This window comes from Papaver somniferum, chromosome 10 (genome assembly GCF_003573695.1).
Source record: "Papaver somniferum cultivar HN1 chromosome 10, ASM357369v1, whole genome shotgun sequence".
Lineage (NCBI taxonomy): Eukaryota > Viridiplantae > Streptophyta > Magnoliopsida > Ranunculales > Papaveraceae > Papaver > Papaver somniferum.
The window spans coordinates 14,338,327-14,359,351 of NC_039367.1; the positions used below are offsets into that span (position 1 = coordinate 14,338,327).

Sequence of the window (21,025 nt, forward strand, 5' to 3'; positions counted from 1 at the left end):
ATTATAATCCTTCTGATGGACTCTGAAATTCCAAAAGAAAACATCAGATTTCAAGCATTGTTTAGATTCATCATGAAAATGTTCTCAAACAAGTAAAGATAGTTGTAGAAATTAGAATAGGAGTCAAGTCTCTAATGGGCACTACTGCACTGGATAGCTAGTACTCCCTAGTTCCAACTTTACAAATCTATTTCAGATTCTTCAAGACTTTGGGTCCCCTTGTTTAGTTGTTGGTTTGTATATTAAGGTAAGAACGTCAAAGAGAATTTAACTTTCCTTTTTCATCTGATAGGTTGAAAATTGAACTTTCCTAGAGTATAATGTTGTTATTGAACTTTTGCCACCCAGAAACGCACAAAGCCTAGCCCTTAAATATATTGATGTCAAGTACTCGAGGAACTAGAAATATTGGGAGAAAAAAAAGTACTTAGGGCACTAGAGGAGCCTAAATAAAAGTTGCCATCACGAGAGAGGACTCGTGAATCAATACCAAATGACTTAATTTTAAGGTCAAACCCATACATAGAGAAATTAAGTATGAGAAGTGAGAACCTAATTACCAAAACAAGACAGATTAGCAGATTTTAATGAAGATTGACGGATGAGTTTTTCAAACTTAAAAGATCTTTGCCATTTTCCTAATCCAAAACAGTATCATTCTTTTCTCATGTCCAAGCGGAATCCAAAACAAAACCGATTAAACAAACCTATGTTTCACTGTCAAGCATTTCAGTAATGCTTCCCGTACGTGTTTTCCTTAATTAATCAAGTGTAAAGTGTTAATACAGTTTTCGATTTGATTACGTTTCACGTGCACGGTCCGAGGATCTTTTCAGTGTCAGAACAAATCACAGATTAAACTCAACATTTAGCTTGTATTCCTAAGAATCCTTGCTTTTGAGTAAACGAAGTTTATGTTTTTGTCGTACGTGATTAGTCAAGTATAATTAGGATTCGTACATACGTGCATATTGCCGTCTTGACGGATTCGTCTTTGGAGTGTATTATACTTAAAATTATGAAATGAATTAGTCAGATTAGCATGTTTTAATGCAACTAAAATAAATTTTAATCCTAAAAAGAAATTGATTATTCTCACAATAATTTATTTAGAATCATTTTCCCTGTGTGAAACCGTTGATCAGGCTTCCTTGATGCTTTAGTAGCGATTTGCTCAACGTAGACATGCTTTCCACATTTGCTTGTGCTGGCACGACACATTTTGCACTTCAAGTTCTAATCGTAGAAGTTCTTTCAACAAAATCCAAAATTATTCCAAATAAATAATACTAATAGAGACGGGGGATAAATTGTGAGAGATCATTCCGATCGTTAGATTTTATGGACAACGACCTGCCATGCAGTGTGTAATGCCCTACCGTTTCAATAATGATAATTTCTTTGTTGTGTTCCAATATATCACCGTCTCCTTCACAATTAAGCTCACAATAACCGTGAGATCATCACCAAAACAAAAATATCAGTCTCCACTGTCATTGTCCCTTAACCACACAGGTCCAAACAAGTTGATAGGGTCACAGTACTTGTCAATTTGGCTTGGTACGAAATGACTTTAAATTTCCTTTTTCAATTTAAGATGTTTTTGATTTTTTTGTTGGATCGATAAGAAGTTGGTGTTAAAATAACATATTACTAATATTATCACCCAAAAATATTAGAGAAATGGATTATTTGTCCAGAAACAATCAAAATCAGGTTAATATGGACGAGTAAGATTTTGGTCCGAATCAAATGGACGAAAATATTTAAATATGAAAACTGTCTATCTTGCCCCTTCAACTGTCGAAGATTGAATTAGATTTTGATTTTGAATCACTACCAACATCAAATACATGTGATATCCTTCACCAATAACAATACGAACACCAGTAACACCATTTCTTGCAGTTAATCCACCACGATCACTGCCAAAGAAGAACACCAAAAAAAAAGAAGTCAATTTCATATAAGTTTAAACTGGATGCACCTGATTGCATCTTGTGTTATTCTTGGATGGAGCCAAGCTTAATCTGAATGAAACTGGTTGCATCTTGTGTTATTCTTGGATGAATTTGAATTTGTAGAAGATTAAACTGAATGAAACTGGTTGCGTCTTGTGTTACTTTTGGATGAATCCAGATTTATCCAACTTCAAACTGAATGAAACTGGGTTGCATCGTGTGTTACACTTGGGTGAATCCAGATTTATCCAACTTCAAACTGAATGAAACTGGGTGGTATCGTGTTTTACATTTGTGTGAATCTAGATTTATCCAACTTTAAACTGAATGAAACTGGTTGCATCTTCAAATTCAAATCATCTTCTTCTTTGTAATACAAACCTAATGTTCAGCAAAAACCCTAGTTCCAATTTCTTCCCAATTTGATAGCACCACACAAACCTCTTCTTCTTCCTTGTTTTCGGGCTCAAGAACAAACCCCATTTAATCTCCTTCTCCATCTTTTCATCAGTACTGCCACCATCAAAATCCTAGCTTCCAACTTCATGTTGAAATTGAATTGGATTGGATTAGATATGATTTTTGATTCAAAATCAACTCCCTAGAAATTAAGCTTGCAGATTTGAACAAAAGATTAGAGAAGAATATGACGATAGATAAGAACACGGATTCTAATGACAAAATCCGCAGCTAACTTCAGATCTGATAATGAATCTCCTTTTTTTCTTTGTCGATGATGGAGAAGAATACTGATTTTGGTTTTGACGATTTTTAGTTTTTAACTTTAATTTAGGGACATATAGGTAAACTTTCTAAAATTATGTTGGGCAGATTATCCAAAATAGTTAATACTCCCTCCGTACCTATTATATAGGCGGAGAAGTAGCATTCTCTTAGAATAAGAAAACGTTTAGTTTTCATTAATTTCTTTCTACTTTCCAAATTTATCCTTACCTTGTTCCAATTAAAATATTATTTTATATATCTCTATCTCACATGTAAAACTAGATTGTATGATACCCATGCATCATTAATAGGGGTGTATGTGGAAAAAACAATTTTGGAAGTGGAGCTCCGCCTATCTAATGGTATTACAAAATTTTTAAACTCCGCCTATATAATAGGTACGGAGGGAGTAGAAAAGTATCTTTTTAATTGACCAATTTTGTGAAAACTTTACTGTTATATTATAGTAATTTAAAATATTATTCTGGGTTGTATTTATTTGCTTCATATATCCATGTTCATTTAAAATCAGCTAACTAATAAAAAAATAGGTGTAACTTTGATTTTTCAAATATATAATTGAGTTCGTGAGTTTGTCGTTCATTTTGTACTAGAGTTTGGTCTTCGCTTTTTCAATGAGGTTTTTTTTCCCACGAAAATAATGTTATATTGAAAGAGAAAAAACAATAGAGTACAAAGCTAATCACTCATTCATGATAGTTTCTCAAATTCTCCAAAGGAGAATAGGAGTGACAAATTTAAAATATTGGTGTCACATGACCATGAAACCACAAGTTGTTTGACAAGGTTGACATTCTACGCAATATTTTTCTGATGACCACCAAAGACTCCCATTCAACTCCTTTCACAAAATCCATCAGATGGTATAGTGAATAATCTGTCATACATCCTTAACTCTTACATGCAATATGTTTGAAGTCCATGCTTCAAAAAAATTAAACAAAGTTATTGGCATACACTATGATATCTTGAAAACTTTGATAAAATAATCCCAAATCTCAAAGGAATACGGGCAGTGCATAAACATATGATCTGAAGATTCTTTATCGACGGTGCAAAGAACATACAATCACTTTAAATGCTTATGCCACGATGAACTAACATGTATCTAGTCGGAAGCGAATCATGAAAGTTATCCCAAAGAATGAATCTTACCTTGTTAGGAATATTGGCCTTCCACAGATGTCTGTCGAAATTACAAGAAGCATAGTTACCTGTCAAACTTCATATCACTTCTGTACACAAGTTTCTCCACAACCATTTCATCCCCATCTTCCAGTAACACGAGAATATGGGAACAATCACTTCTGAGCAAGTCCTATTATAACTTCTCATTCGCATTCAATGCCCTCTTGAACTCGCAGTCCAACTGTTTTTAACTATCATATCAACTATTGACGGATCCTTCATTTTAGTAGCATTAAAAACAACCGGGAATAATTCTTGCAATATCCCTCTATCTAACCATTTGTCCTTCCAGAACCTGATCCCTTTGCCATTTATCACTGTGAGTTAAACCATGTCTTGTAAATTCGGTACCATATTCAGTACGTTGTTCCATAGACTTGTACACTGAGGCTTGCTATCAATATCATGCACTAACAAATCTTTGTTCGTCGTGAACTTCTGTTTCACAATATTCCTCCAAAGAGTATTTTTGTTCTTTGAGAATTTCCAAATCCATTTTATTAACAACGATTGATTAGTAGTCCCCAAAAATTTTGCTCATAGACCTCTATTTTCTTTAGGCATGCAAATTTTAGTCAAAGATACCCAAACTAGCTTTATCATTCCTTCCATAACACCCCACAATTATTTTTGCATCATCCGCACCATTTTATTCTCCACACTTACCGGAAGATGAAATAAAGACAAGTAGTAAATATGTAAACTCGCAAGACAACTCTTGATAAGAATAAGTCTACCTGCTTTATTCACTTTCTTTCTCTTCTAAGTCGCCAACTTCTGCTTCTTTCTGATCAAAACATACTCCCAGACGAAAGTATTATGCCAACGCTCACATATGGGCATACCAAGTAAAGTAAAAAGAAACTTTTCCGTCTTACATCCAAGATCCTTGGATAAGACTCCTCTTCTGCAACAACGCTTATCACTGTGCTTTTATCTAAATTCGGTTTTATCCCATCAATGGTTTCGAAGACAACTATAATGATGAGGAGTCTTTTAACTTCTTCCACACTTGTATCTGTGAAAATTAGTGTCTCGTCCGCAAACTATAAGTGAGAAATAATTAAGCCATGTTCCACCACTTGAAATCCGGAAAGCTGTCCTCTCTCCACTACGACATTTATCAATTTATAAACACCTTCCCCATTGATAAAAAAAATAGATACGGCGATAAAGAATCTCCTTGTCCTAACCACTTATTAGGTTTAAACTTATCCATATAACTACCATTCACTAAGATGGATAAACAAGAAGAGGTTATGATAGACGCATTTATGTGTCTAATATATCTCAATTGTATAGATTGTTAGTGCTCAATTTTGTACTTATTTGGTTATTTTATGTTTTTGTAGGTGTTTTTGGAAAAATAAGCTTTTGCGGCGAAATCGGCTCGATATGTGGCATTTGAACCTCCGCAAATAACGTATCAGAAGCACCACAGAAGTGTGTTGGAGACACCCCAGAAACACCCCGGAGGAACCCCGAAAAATTACTGTTTATGCCCAAAAATTACTATTTCCACCCCAATTGCTAAAGGGACCTCCGAAATGGATAAGGGGGAGGTCACCTTCTTCCCAAAATTCAAAAAAGAAATTTTGGCGGGAAAGAAATTTGCTGACGGAACAGATTTGGAACTCGATTGTTGGACGTTCTTTGGAGAGATTCAACCGCCAAACTAAGTTGGGTTGGACTCGAATGGAGTAAACAGGGTTTGTACATGTGTTTTGATCGATTAACTTGGGCTGGATAATCCGGAATATCGACTAACAAGGAAGAAAAATACTCGGTTCAAACAGAGAAAGAAAGTCGGGTCCTGTTTGGTTTGTTGCCAGAAATATAACGTGACTAGAATGCAGATATATCTTCCCACAGATTCTAATATATCTTATAAAGGCTTTGGAAAGTATACGGCTCAAAAGGAAGATGCGTAAAGAGAGTTTGGCAGAGAAAAAACCCGTAACTTGCTGTGGAGATAAACGAAAATATTGGGGAAGATTTAGTCGACCTATTGTGTATAAAAAGGTTGTTACGAGTCCAAGATAAGGGGTCGAGAGTTTGGGGTCGATTGGGAGACCACAGGGAGGTTGCAGAGGCGAAGAGAAGAACTGCAAGAAAGTTTCCTGCTGCTGTTGAAGAAGAAGGAGAAGACGAAGAACAGACGTCCCAGAACCGTCGTTCTTCAACAGTGTCAACAGCAACAGCTAAGTATCGTTGTTTTACAGCAGTACACTTCTATCGTTGATTTCTGGACGCCTTTTGTGGGTCGTAGATTCACTGTTTTATACTTTTTCACTCTTTTAATCAAATTTTGAGCATTAATTATGTATTTTGAGAACAGGATTAATATGACGAGTTAAACCCCAAGCACTGGGACGACGGAGGAGGCCGTGTTTCATCCATGTGGTAATTTAAATTAATTCTTTATTTACTTTTTGCATCAATTTTAATTGAGTTAAGATTTTAATTAATTATTTGTGATTCTATTTGATGGAGCATGCTTAGTCTTAGGGATTCTTGATGCGCCATGCTCATAAAATACAAGTAATATTTTATAGAATCTACTTTGGGAAAGTATAGAGTTAATATTTTTTTTGTTTTGAACTATAATCGCCTAGAATTAAATTCTGAACCACTTGAAAATGAAAAATGGCCGAATCTTTAGTCCCAGTTTCTCGCACCAGTGTTAATATTTTTATCGTATATATATTTTTTTTTATTAAGTTTAAAAAATTATCCTTCACAAGTCCGAGAGTTTGAACCTCATTACTACAAACCCACGAAAAATCATTAATCATTTTGGCGCCGCCGACGCGGACTTGTTTTTAGGTTTATTTATTTATTTTATTTTATTACTATTATTTGTTCCTTTTTACGTTTCTTTTTGTGTCTTTGATTTACAGGTTCGAAGTGGAATACTAAGACTTGGGAACAAAAAGCTTAAAGCTAAAAGCTAAAAGAGAAGAAAAAAAAACATAATTTTTTTTTAGGATTTAATTTTTATTATTATTATTATTTGTATATAGCTTTTATTTTTATTTTTTTAGAATTTATAAATACGCTTTATTTTTCATAATTTTTGTAATTTTTGGACTTTTTATTTGGACTTTATTCTGGACTTTTGGACATTTTTTTTATTTTTATTTCTTTAACCCTACGGAAGGGTCTTATTATTAATAATTTTTTTTTTAAATATAAACTGTTTGCAGGGAAGGAAGACGATTACAATATCGTCTCGGCCCCTCGGGTTCGTACATGACATAGGAGTCGTGGCCCGAGTCGACTTCAACGGTTCATCCCCCGTCTGGTACGGGAGGTAAGCTTTCGAAACACCCGCGAATCCCTTGTTAGCGGGTTTACTGTATTCCTTAAGGTGATTCATTGAATGAGGACGAATTTGGACTGTTTTTAAATTTCTAGTAAAGGGCAAGGCCTGGCCAATACAAGATAAGGGTTCGGATTTCATCACCGCTCCCTTCTTGCCCGCCTTAGGAAAACGAAACCTAACGCGAACCCAAGCTTTAAAATTTGGAATAGAACGAGACCGATACGATAACGAGCTTAATAGGAAACTCGTTCGAAAAATATTGGTTGCTCTTTAAGCACACTTCAAAGTTCATGATGGTTTTTGTGAGTTGAATGCGTGACTGCGCCGCCTTCTAAGGCGGTGAGGCCTTGGGTATCAAAGCTCTACTAAGCTTCCCTCGCCTCGATTCAACTTACATTATCTCGGATTGATTCCATAGGGGTGTGCTCAAATTGTAACGAATTCCTTTTCGAAGGAATAGAAGCTGGTCTAGAAAACAATCTAAGTGGAGCCATCATGCTTTTTGTTTGCTAGATTCTATAGGTTTGATTTGGTCGAGTCAGCCTTGTTTGTGATTGTGTAGAATTCCCTTGCAATTAAGAATGTCGAACTGGTATGACAGAAGCCAATACAATGAGTATCGTTCTGAATTTGAATATGAACATCATCATTTTTATGACCATGGTGGGAATAGTAGTTGGGAACGCCAACCTTTTCAAGGTTATGGTTCATACCATGGTGAGCCCAATTACTATCCACACGCGAATTGTCTTACGAGCAAGAAAATCAGGAACACTGTAATACTGGTTACTCGTCTTTGGAAACTATTCCTGATTATGATATTTCTAAACCTGTTCCATCTCTAGAAGAGAGCCAACAACAGATTGAAAGGACGTATAAACGTTTAGTTGCAATGAATAGTTCAAAAGAAGAGTGTACACGATATTCTGAGATGATAAACGAGAGTGATGAACGTATAAGTGTTATGCTCAGTGAAATTCAGGCACGTCTAGAGGCAGAAAATGAACAGTTGGCTAATGCTGCTCGAAATAATCTAAATTTCCAAAATAGGGTTTCTAATTCTACCCTTGATATCAATAGTGAATATTTGCCTAATTTAGAGGACGAGGCTAGAATAAAAGACACTACTTATTTGGATAAGGTTCAATCATCTTTGTACTATTATGATGATGAGGATAGTAGTAATGAAGAATCTGAAATATGTAGGCATAGTGATCAGGAATCTATTAATCCAATTGAGCTTTATAATGATTATATTATTTCTAGTTCAAATCCAAATAATTTTTATGATTATTCACCTATTCAAAAGGACGAGTATTTGATTAGGGATACCACCGTTTTAGACGATGTAGTTTTTCCTTTTGATTACGAAGCCGATAGTGGTTTAGAGGAACGGGTTTATTCCGAAAATGCTGTTTTAGAGTCTAGCGACTTAGAAACAATAGTATTAGATGAAGAAGATATACCCGTAGAGATGAGTAAAGATGCACTACCTGATAATAAATTAGAAGAATCAATTGACCATTTTCAAGAATCTGATGATCTAGAAATTAGGGAGATTGTGACTAGTCTATCTAGAGACACTGAAAACTCTAAGTTTGGGGGTGATTATCACTTTCCTAGTGCTTTACCTTTAACTCTCAGAAAGTCCCCTCACATAGGACTTGATATCCATGCCTCAACCATCTTACAAGATTATCTTCATACTAGGTTTCCCGAACCTAATGATGTCCTGAAAAAAGTTCAGTCGTTAGAAACCCATCCTCTGGTTGATGTGGTTTGCCCAGGATATGATACCCAGATTAACTTTGTTTTCCCACCAAATAGTTTTCTTCCAATTGTGGGAACATATAGATTTCAAAAGTGTCACTTAATAAGTTCTGAGACTAAGCCTAAGTACTTTAGGAAATTAGAATCGACACATTTGCTTAAGAATGACCACTACTCTGATTGTGGTCAACTATGTAAGTCATACCTAATTGACTTAGAGGATCCTAAATTATTTAGGTTATTTTGTGATTCCAGGTTCTTATCTGAGTTTTTCCAGACTCTAGGACCTAATAATTTGGATCCTACCTATGAGGAAATGCATCCGAGGAAAATAGTCTATTTAGACCCCTTCATAGAACCTGAACCTGAACCGCAATTAACGATAGTTATCCATAAACTAGGTAAGGGCATGCTAGTCTTGTACATTTTCTTGGTTCACTGCAGTTTCCTTTTGTCAGCTCTTTTTGGTTTAAAGACCCACAGTTATTCCGGCTACTGTTATACGATTCGAGTTGACTAAACCTTTTCTATGTCTGGCTGAAGACTTTAAACTTAGCACTTCTTGGGAGGTAACCCAATCTCATGCAACACGGTAATATCCTTCCTTAACTCTTTTGCTTCAAATAGTAACCGTTTCTCCTTGTTCATGCTTTTAATTTCATCTTTAGAACATTGAGGACAATGTTAGATTTAAGTTTGGGGGTATGGGGAAACTTTTTAGTTGCATTATAAATAAACTCCAGAGCCTAGAAATTTATGCATATTAAGGATAGCACTAACCAATCTAAGTGGATGGAAGCATTTTGGTTTTAGGAGTTGAGGAACCAATCTGATTAGATGGAAACATCTAAAGAGTCTATTCATAAAAGCACAGAGCTCAGGTGTTAGAAATAACATGATAGTTTCACCATATCTCGTTGAGTCCTTTTCACTTCTATTTTTATTTTATTTTGTTTTTTAAACTATGTTTCTCTAGGTGATAGGTGGGGCCCACGATTCAAGTTGTTACCAATGCTAGCGTGAATTAGAGTGATTGAGATACCAATTTTTTTTTTTGAGACCAGACCATTTGACCAAAAGGAATAAATTCAATAAAGTCGACCAATGGTTCCCTTGTATATGCCAGTTGTGTTGACCTAGAGTTAGGTTATCGACCACTGGTTCCCTTGTATATGCCAGTGTGTTGATATTAGTCAGACTAGTACCTCAATCCATTAGGATAGGTTCATTTTGGCGGAGGCCTTCAGACAGATATGGGAAACGCCATTCACTTAGTAAACATCAAAACCATCTATGTTTTTCTATATCCATCTTCTTGATCTATCCATGTGATTAGTTTTGACTCCGGATATTGATGTCTATAGTGCAACTATTTGAGTAGAGATCTGTCACTTTATATGAATTTTAGTATGCTTGAGTGCAAACTCGTGTACATCAATTGGAATTTCGCATCAGGGTACTTCCTCTTGTAGTCAATAAGTATGCCAACCAAGGAGATTCTTTAGTGCCTTCCAAGGTTCGTTGTAGATAGCTAAGGTCTGGAGTATTAAGGTTTTGTGGGTATATCTCTATTAATCCCTCCCGAGACTATAACTCGGCCACTAGGGACACCTAGGGGTTTAAAGGCTTATTGCATACGCTAAATGCAATCGACGATGCCTGCGACAGTGAGTTAGGATTTTATTTTCTATTTGATTTGCTCGAGGACTAGAAAATAATAAGTTTGGGGGTATTTGATAGACGCATTTATGTGTCTTATATATCTCAATTGTATAGATTGTTAGTGCTCGATTTTTTACTTATTTGGTTATTTTATGTTTTTGTAGGTGTTTTTGGAAAAATAAGCTTTTGCGGCGAAATCGGCTCGATATGTGGCATTTGAACCTCCGCAAATAACGTATCAGAAGCACCACAGAAGTGTGTTGGAGACACCCCGGAGGAACCCCGAAAAATTACTGTTTATGCCCAAAAATTATTATTTCCACCCCAATTGCTAAAGGGACCCCCGAAATGGATAAGGGGGAGGTCACCTTCTTCCCAAAATTCAAAACAGAAATTTTGGTTGGAAAGAACTTTGCTGACGGAACAGATTTGGAACTCGATTTTTGGACGTTCTTTGGAGAGATTCAACCGCCAAACTAAGTTGGGCTGGACTCGAATGGAGTAAACAGGGTTTGTACATGTGTTTTGATCGATTAACTTGGGCTGGATAATCCGGAATATCGACTAACAGGGAAGAAAAATACTCGGTTCAAACAGAGAAAGAAAGTCGGGTCCTGTTTGGTTTGTTGCCAGAAATATAGCGTGACTAGAATGCAGATATATCTTCCCACAGATTCTAATATATCTTATAAAGGTTTTGGAAAGTATACGGCTCAAAAGGAAGACGCGTAAAGAGAGTTTGGCAGAGAAAAAAACCCGTAACTTGCTGTGGAGATAAACGAAAATATTGGGGAAGATTTAGTCGACCTATTGTGTATAAAAAGGTTGTTACGAGTCCAAGATAAGGGGTCGAGAGTTTGGGGTCGATTGGGAGACCACAGGGAGGTTGCAGAGGCGAAGAGAAGAACTGCAAGAAAGTTTCCTGCTGCTGTTGAAGAAGAAGGAGAAGACGAAGAACAGACGTCCCAGAACCGTCGTTCTTCAATGTCAACAGCAGCAGCTAAGTATCGTTGTTTTACAGCAGTACACTTCTATCGTTGATTTCTGGACGCCTTTTGTGGGTCGTAGATTCACTGTTTTATACTTTTTCACTCTTTTAATCAAATTTTGAGCATCAATTATGTATTTTGAGAACACGATTAATATGACGAGTTAAACCCCAAGCACTGGGACGACGGAGGAGGCCGTGTTTCATCCATGTGGTAATTTAAATTAATTCTTTATTTACTTTTTACACCAATTTTAATTGAATTAAGATTTTAATTAATTATTTGTGATTCTATTTGATGGAGCATGCTTAGTCTTAGGGATTCTTGATGCGCCATGCTCATAAAATACAAGTAATATTTTATATAATCTACTTTGGCAAAGAATAGAGTTAATATTTGTTTTGTTTTGAACTATAATCGCCTAGAATTAAATTCTGAACCACTTGAAAATGAAAAATGGCCGAATCTTTAGTCCCAGTTTCTCGCACCAGTGTTAATATTTTTATTGTATATATTTTTTTTTATTAAGTTTTAAAAATTATCCTTCACAAGTCCGAGAGTTTGAACCTCATTACTACAAACCCACGAAAAATCATTAATCAGGTTACACACCATAAGATTGGTTTTTTCTTTGGCTAATTTCTCATAGAAGACATCCTACCAGTGACTTACTCAGGCCGGTTCCTATGGGGGATAGCTAACCCACCCATTTTCCATGCCATGTGGCCTGGGAAACTGGTTGCGCCACTATGAGAATATTGGTAAATGACCAAGTTTCTATCGAACGGTCGAAACTCGATCGCTAGGTCAAGTTTACACTGCCAGCGATCTAGACTTGACCTCCCTCGGTCGGTGTTGTATCGTGTATAAATATCACCATTCTCTCCAGTTCTCATTCACATAAATTTCTTGTTCCCTTCTCTAGAGAGAAAACCAGTCTTTTACTTAATTTCTTTAAAAATAAGTACCAAAACAACTAGACAAAGAAAAAGAAACACAAAAGACAAAGGAAAATTGACTACCGCAATATGTGATGACGTCTGGGTCCAGGATAAGTAAAAAAAAAAAGTAAATGTTAGGAAACTAGTTGGACCTGGTGTATTACCTACGCATATATCTAACCATCCCGAGCGAGTTGGTTTACCTAAACTAGGAGGTGGGTGGTCTGAGATAACCGAAGTGTTTGGGCTCCTCGCTGAAGTTGTTCAACAGTCCTTGCAAAGATCTCCTTGGCAGCGTTTATATTTTATGAAATACAAAAACCACAAGACTCAAATTTGCGAGCTACAGTAGAATGTTTATGGAATGCTGCAAATATGTTCTTCTTCAAGGATTTCTAGTGTGGTAAGTTCTATGTTTTCATTCAATAGTTTAATTTTTAGTTTTAGATACAGACTTTAGTTTTTAGAGATTCAAATTTTAGTTTGATAAATATTCAATTTTTGATTTTAGATACGGACTTTAATTGTATGACCATGTTGTTTCTAGGATTCACACCGTTATATTTGCATATGTTTACGGAAATAAAATGTGAGGGTGATTTACTCAAATTTAATCAATTAAATTGGACATTGGAAGGAAGATGGAAACAATTACTTCCTTTGTACTCAAATGATACTGAAGGAAAGCCAGAATCCAGAATATTACATTCAAATGGCATAAGAATGTCTGGGTTGAAGGCGTTATGCTCCGAAAATGGAAGTTAGCAGAGTTGTAGATTATCCCGAGCTTGAACGTATTTTTGTGTTATAGTTGGTAGGACAAATTATGTTCCCCAATGCTAGCTCAATGACATTAATTGGTTTTCTCGAGTCTTTAGAAGATTTTACTAAAGCACCAAATTATGATTGGGGGTTTGAAATTTTAGCCGAGATATACTTAAGTCTCAGTGAATGCTCGCATGTGAATAAAGATAGCTTGAATGGGTATTGGGTCGTATTGTAGGTAAGAACCACAATCCCTTTCTATTATTTGATTCATTATCGAGTTAATTGTTAAACTGGTGGTGAATGTACTAACACAACATTGTTCATTAATGTTATTCTTAGTATTGGTGGTATACTCACTTCAAGGTCTGCGAACCTGATCTTCACGGAAGCCGAATAATTTTTCTAGTCGTCGAATAATTTTTCCAGTCGTGTACAAATACAAAGCTGATAATTGGATTGGTCAAATAAATGATGCTCAAAATGTCACCGTTGTTCAGAGGATGCAACAACTATGCAGAAGAGTGAGTTGAAATGAATTTAGAATTAGGTATTTATAGGGGGATTTATAGTCGTCGAATCAGATCTACTGCGCGGTCTAGTTTTTACCTATCGGTCGAGATAGAAACTAAACCTGGCCTGGCTAAGTGGAAAATTTGCCACTTATCCGGGCATATTTACCACTTTTCCATTCCCATAGTGGGTGCAAAAGTGGCAAGCTTTGGGCTTTGCCATGCCCATATGAACCAACCTCATAAGAAGAAGAATTGATGTACCAGATACATGCTTGTTCTGCAATGAGATTGAGACTTGCTCTCATCTTTTACTGCACTGCAATTTTGCTAGGCAAGTTTGGGAGAATGTTCTAAATCAGATGGACTTGTATTTTTTTATGCCTGCTGATATTGTTTCCTTATTACATATTTGGGGTCAGTGACGGAGTTGGAAAGTAAAGCTGGGGTGGCTTGAAAACTAATTGAATTTGTGGGGGTGGCTTAAGCCTATGTTTTAGGCATGATTTTTTTGGCGAACTTAAAACCATGGTAAAGAAACGAGTTTTTCTGGACTTTGGACTGGCTTAAGCCAGCTCAAGTCACTAGGTAGTTCCGCCACTGCTTGGGGTCTTTTACAAACCAGCAAAGCTAGAAATGCAGTCTGGAACTTGGCTCTTGTAGCCGTCCTATGGTGTATTTAAAGGGGGCGAAATGCGAGAATTTTCTCATAGAAAAGATGTAATGTTAGAGTTGTTACAAACAAAGCAATATATTGTTTGTTTACATGGAATTTGGCTATAAAAGATTTTGAAAGCATAGACTCAACAGAAGTGATGAAGAATTGGTGTACTATTTATTTTGATTCTTGATAGTATTGGTAATATGTTATTATCTTATCCTCTTATCCTTTTTTCCTTTTCTTTTTTGTAATCTTTTGTAGGGTGGTATAATCTTGTTATACCCTTTCTTTTTTTGACTAATTCAACCTTCTTTACCGATCAAAAAAAAAAAACTTCTTATTAATGTCTCAAAATCATAAATATTTTTTCTTCACCAGAAAGGAAAAAGTAAACAACTCTTTTAAAATCTCTTCCCTCTTCATTGATGTTGCAAGAAATTGATGCTTTACAACTCTTTTTAACCAAATATAAATTTGGCTAACAAATAAAGGGGAAGGATCCCTTCACACTTTTATCTAATTCTTTGGACACTCTTCTTGTGAACTAAAAACAAATGGTATTAGATTTGAAGATAATATTTTAACAATATATTCTTCTTATAAAACTCAACATATCAACTGAAAATGAATGCATTTTGAAATACTAATCCTCATAATCTACCAATTTTAATTTGTTGATTCTCAACGGTTTTGTTTGAAAGCAGTAGATGGTAGTATGAACGTCTAAGAATATACTTATTTCCTTTTGGAACATAGAGTTTTCCAACTTTTATTTATCCTCCAAAAATGCGAGACCCAGATAAATTATTGATGTTGATTCATGATGTGAATTTAAACATATCGGGCACCTTAATCCCATGGAACGGAGCAATGAAAACGTGGGCAACCTAAACCTAAACCTGCACCACCATTCCATTTCACTGTGCCAACGAGAAACAAGTGACGGTGAAATAGCGCAAAGAAAAACACAAAACGAGGATAAGAGTCTTTTGGTCTGCGTCCAATGTGTGTGTGAGGGAGAGAGTATGTTACCGGTCCAGTGGGTTAGTAAGGGACCCTCAGGAAAAAAAGAACTTTCACAAAGAATCTCAAACTTTGTTTAGTTGCTGTGGCAGTCAGGTTTACTACGGGGGGTTATATTGCCATGTGGAGATTATCGACCTAACTTTGCCGAATTCACTATGATTCCAACACGTGGCAACCTTACCAGAACTTCAAAAATTAAAGGAAAAACATGACAAAGTTCAAAAGAAAGTAATGTAATCACTTATAAGGCCGTGTGGCCTTGTCTAGGTGAAAAAATTTCAGACACAATATCTGTTCTGCTTAAAGGAAAATCATCACTCCTTGGTTTGGTTTTCTTTTCATTGTCTGGTAGAGAAAGAGTTCGAAGAGAGGGAGAGATGGGGAATTGTCAGGCAATAGATGCAGCATCATTGGTTATACAACATACAAATGGAAGAGAAGAAAGATTATATTGGCCAGTAATGGCTAAAGAAATTATGAGATTAAATCCTGGTTATTATGTTGCTCTTATTATCACTTATCATGTATCAGAAGAACAACAAAGGAGATCATCAAATCCATACAGTAATTCTAATCCTAATACTAATAATGGTGTTAGGATTACAAGGGTTAAATTGCTCAGACCTTCTGATAGTTTAACTCTTGGCCAAGCTTATAAACTCATTGATTCTCAAGGTATGTTTAAATTTTGATTCTCTCAATTATTTCTGTTTTTTTTTTTTTGATGTCCAGTTTAAATTGATTTTTGTTTCTTCTTGTGTTTTGGGATTGTAGAAGTAATGAAAGGATTGTGGGCAAAGAAATTTGCAAAGATGAAGAAGCAAAAGGATTCGGAATCGTCAGATGATCAATCTGGTACTAGAGTTAGAGAAATTCAGAGTTCAGGATTTCATCAAATCGAAGAAACTAGCTCAGAGTTGGGTGAACCTAATCAGGTAAAAATTCTTCATTCCGTCCAAGAATCCCAAATACAAAGAAAAGTATCATACCGGTAACCGATTTTTTTGTACAATATGTTAAAAATTTATTTGTGTTTTGATCATTTTTCAGGCATCAACAAGACCGGAAAGACATCGGTCGTCATCTTTCGGAAGGTCGAGACATTGGCGCCCTTCGTTGCAAAGTATTTCAGAGGCTACAAATTGATTATCCATTTGGGAATTCTATCGCTGTAATATCTCTGTTGTCATTACATGGTGATGATGATAAAACAACAAAATGGATAAATCCTCCTCCTCAAATGCTTGAGCGACAAAATGGATTTGAGTGATTTGATACATTGGTGTAGATTTTATTGACAACGCGTAAATCCAATCTGTTCAGAGTTGTTTCCATAATTGTACACAATTAAGACCTTTGATTTATCTTCTTGTAGATAGAGACGAGTGTTTTTTTTATTTGATCCAAACTATGTTGTAATATTCACAAGTACTGCCCTCACTGTTTCGTAATCGTTAAAGTGTTCCTTCCATTGTCAAGAATCAAGATATCAAATATTCCCGGTGTCACTGTGTTACGATGGTATAGTCATTAGTGATGGTACCGGTGACCAGAGGTCGAAACTCGCCAAAAAGAAATAAATAGCATGAGCTTGTGCTGAATAAATATCAAGGCAGCATAATATGCTCTTGATTGAAACGAACTTGAAAAATTACAAACGAACGCGGAGTTAGATGGGTATGGGTTGCGATTTGTACCCCACGTGTGCATATCACGATTGTCACGAGTTTTTGTATGCTGATCTCAACACATGAAAATTGAGTTCAGCTAACGTGTGCCGGTATGTCCACATGGGGAAGAAGGTAAAACCGTTTTCCATCACTTCATGCTTCTGTGGGTATTAGGTCTTTCTTTGTCTTTGCTTGTCTACTGATCTTTTTATACACACATTGGGTAAAAAATTGTTAAAACCGAATTTCCATTGAATGCGAAGCTCCAAGGGGAAGGAAGGATGTAGAAGACAAATTATGAACTTTAGAGATTGATTTCTTTGACCAGTGTGAATCAAGAATTCAAGAATTAGTTCAGATGTTGTTATTCTGAAACGACTAAAATTGTTGTATCGGAAGGAAGTGTAGTATTTAAGACCCGAAGTGATTGAAATATGAAGGACTACCTAACTGACATGGACACACCAAGTACAGGTAGTTACATGATCCTGCACATATTAACAAACCCCAGCTTCACATTTCACTAGCCAACAACATATCAATGATCAAAATTCATTCGTAACTCTGAGTCTATGACTAGTTGACAACCAACATGGAGTGAGCCCACAGGGCATGAACCTACAGTTAAACACGGTACTAGCCCACAGCCACATGGGACGCACGCTCCGAGCCCACATGTAGCGTACGATATCAGTAGAGGCTGGAGAACGACGCGACGCATGTATATAACAAGAACCTTTATGACAAGTTACCAAATTACTCCCTCCGTTCTTTTTTAATAGGCCAGTTTCTATAAATAAAAGTTTCAAAAAAATAGGCCAGTTTCCTAATTGGGAAAGTCAAATGTTATTTTATTTTTTGGGACCACTTTTCTCTTAACTTCTTTTGATGACAAGTGTCATGTGGACCACTTCACTTTACTTCTTTTGCTAACAAGTGTCATGGGGACCATTTCACTTCACTTCTTTTATTGACAAGTGTCATGAGGACCACTTTCAATGATTAGTTTTCTTAATTTCCTTAAATTTCGCTAAAAACAAAACTGGCCTATTAAAAAAGAACGGAGGGAGTACTAAACAAGAACAAATGAAGGGTTACCAGGGCATTAGTAGAGGTTATAACTGAGGGTACACATATTGGCTGAGTCCTTGTACAAGTACAATTGACGGACAAATTCCCAGTTGAAAGGGTCTTTGTATCCGTTCTAGTATATAACGTTACAAGATGCTGCCCACTTCAAGGTTCCCTAACCCAAGATAATGACTCCTGACTAACCTTGTACTTCGAAGATGACTTAGTCACGAGCTTTTAATTAAGCTGAATATGGATCTTATTTAATGTGTGCTCCAAACCTCCAACTAAAGGATTAATCTGATTTGGGGTGTTTGGCCATGTATTCGTCGGGTACAACACTTAACCAAATAGCAGACATTGCGAAGCTGGTTCGAAGAGCAAGGGCTATACAACAAGGGTTAAAAATATTCATTCACTGCCAAATAGAGTGTGGGTTGGAGAGTGAATTTCTCACCGCGAGTGAGCAAATAAAGAGACTAAGAGGTTAATATTCGGCTCCTTGGATAGAAACATTAGCCTGCCAAGTATATTTTTTTTTTCTTTTTCTTAAGAAAAAAAACATAAAAAAAATGCACTCCGACCAACATTAAAGAGTTTTAAATGAATTAAAAAACTGAAAAAATATCTATGGAAAGTAGATTTTCAGCCGTTCAAGTATAATATTTTCCAAGCGGTTGATGTTCAGCCTCTTAGTCTCCACTTTCACTCACTCTTTTGTACGAAAGAGTATATGAGAAAGACTTTGACCGAATGAGTGAATATCCTCATCCCATAGTAGCACCTAGTTTGATCAAATTTGATCATTTTTTTTTGACAAATAAAGGGCAAGATATATTGAAAAAACTTCACTCGTCAAAAGAATGAATGAAGGGAAGAGAGTACAATTAGCTGTTACCTATAACAGCTTTCCAGTTACAGATCAGAGTGCTAAGAGAGTAACCCTCAAAATGCTTAGTGTGCACTTAACAGGACAATGAGATGTTCTAGTTTGCTCTTCTTGTTGTTATAAAGCATGCAGTTCCTCTCCTTCCAGATGTTCCACCAAATTGCAAAAGGAAGAATACCCCATAATTTCTTCACCATAACATTGGTCTTCCTGTTTTTCCACTCCCAAATGTTTGTCTTCACACTCTCAGAGAAGACCCATTTTATTCCAAAGCTGCCCAAAAAGTAGTTCCACAATTTCCTAGTTTCATTACAGTGAAGGAATAGGTGATTTTGAGATTCCTTAACAGAAGAACATAGAAGGCACCGACTGTCATTGACAAGACCATCTCTATGAAGTACATCCAAAGTTGGAGCTCCATTGTGACAAAGACACCAAACTAAGAAAGACACTTTTAAAGGTATCTTAGAATTCCAAATCTGCTTGTGAGGAAAGTATAAGAAGCCATCCACATCGACAGATGAGTAACAATTGGCTACAGAGAATTAAGCACCATAATCTCATTTTCTTGTGTCCTCAGCCATGCAGTTATCAATGTTATGAGCAATACCATCCAGTAGTTGAAGAAGATGAGCAATTTCTCCTACTTCTATCTCCTTAGGGTCCCTCTTAATATCAAAACTCCAAGAACCCTGTGAGTTAAGCATATCATTGTTGTAGTTTTTCAAAAGTGATAAATAAGAGTTCGTTGCTCGGACTTGTAAAGATTTAAAAACATAAAAATATATACAAACGTTTGTCACAGGATCAACAGACACTAGGACTCAGGATTCCACCATTAATCATTCACACAATTCATATATTTATTCGAAACAATTATAGCTCAAATCATAAGGACTCTCATTCTTGCCAAGGTAGATTTTTAGAATATTTATTGTATATCACTAGCATGACGCATCAAAAGCACTACGACCAAGCATACATCATCATACGATATCACAACCAATTAAGAAAAATCATAAATCGATTAATAAAAAGTGCAAGTAGTCAAAAAAAAAGAATTAATATAATTATCATATGCGTAAAGAACGGCTTCCTCCATCATCCCAGTGTTGGGGTTTAGTTAATCATAATAATCATGTTTTCAAAATATATATTTGATGCTCAAAGTATGATTAAAAGAGTCAAAAGTTATAAAACAGTGGTTCTGAGACTCACAAAACACGTCCAGAAAGAAACGATACCGCAAAACTGCAGCTTAACTGCGACACTTATTCACTGCGCTGGAACTGTTGAAGAACGACGCTTCTCTACTGCTGACGCTGCTGAAAATAAGACTGTCCTGGTGAGTCTGTTCTTCGTGTTCTTGAAGCTCTTTAATGGCAGCAGCAGGTGAACATTGCTGCTACTCCTTGTTCTTCGCTCCCCTTGGCTCTGGCTCGACCCCGAACTCTTGATAAAACCCTCTAACACTTCTCAACAGCCTTTATATACACAACAGGGTCCAAATAACTCGATTAAATCCGAGTTTATCTCCCTTTTTCTTCACGTGCAGTTGAGAGAGAAATCTCTTTTCTGTTGCTTTGTACGCGTCTGTTAGCTATAAAATAGCCACCAAACTCTTCCTATGACTTGAAAAGGACCAAATACATGATTATCCAGCGTAAAAGTCTTCCAAAATCTCCACAAAATCTTCGACAGTGAACAACAGGACACGTCTCTCTGCCTGGACTTTGATCTCTTCTTTCGGCTTATCCAGCCCAATTGGTTGGGTCTAATTGCTTGCAACAGGCCTGTTATGTCTTCTAGAGTCCATACGTACCAAATACATCCATTGAATCTCCTCAA

At 36.2% G+C, this 21,025-nt stretch overlaps 1 protein-coding gene across 1 annotated transcript; it reads left to right on the top strand.

Moving 5' to 3' along the window:
• The first annotated feature begins 15,789 nt into the window (after positions 1-15,789).
• On the top strand, positions 15,790-17,025 carry LOC113317471. Its single transcript, XM_026565588.1, has 3 exons — positions 15,790-16,222; positions 16,322-16,482; positions 16,598-17,025. The coding sequence occupies exons 1-3, from the start codon at positions 15,925-15,927 to the stop codon at positions 16,691-16,693; spliced, it is 555 nt and encodes a 184-aa protein (XP_026421373.1). The 5' UTR covers positions 15,790-15,924; the 3' UTR covers positions 16,694-17,025.
• The last annotated feature ends 4,000 nt before the right edge of the window (positions 17,026-21,025 follow it).

Excerpts from the sequence above, each read along its gene's own strand:
- LOC113317471 (XM_026565588.1), top strand. The coding sequence starts at position 15,925 with ATGGGGAATTGTCAGGCAATAGATGCAGCATCATTGGTTATACAACAT. Across the intron at positions 16,223-16,321 it reads TAAACTCATTGATTCTCAAG|AAGTAATGAAAGGATTGTGG; the intron begins GTATGTTTAAAT and ends TTGGGATTGTAG. Across the intron at positions 16,483-16,597 it reads AGTTGGGTGAACCTAATCAG|GCATCAACAAGACCGGAAAG; the intron begins GTAAAAATTCTT and ends ATCATTTTTCAG.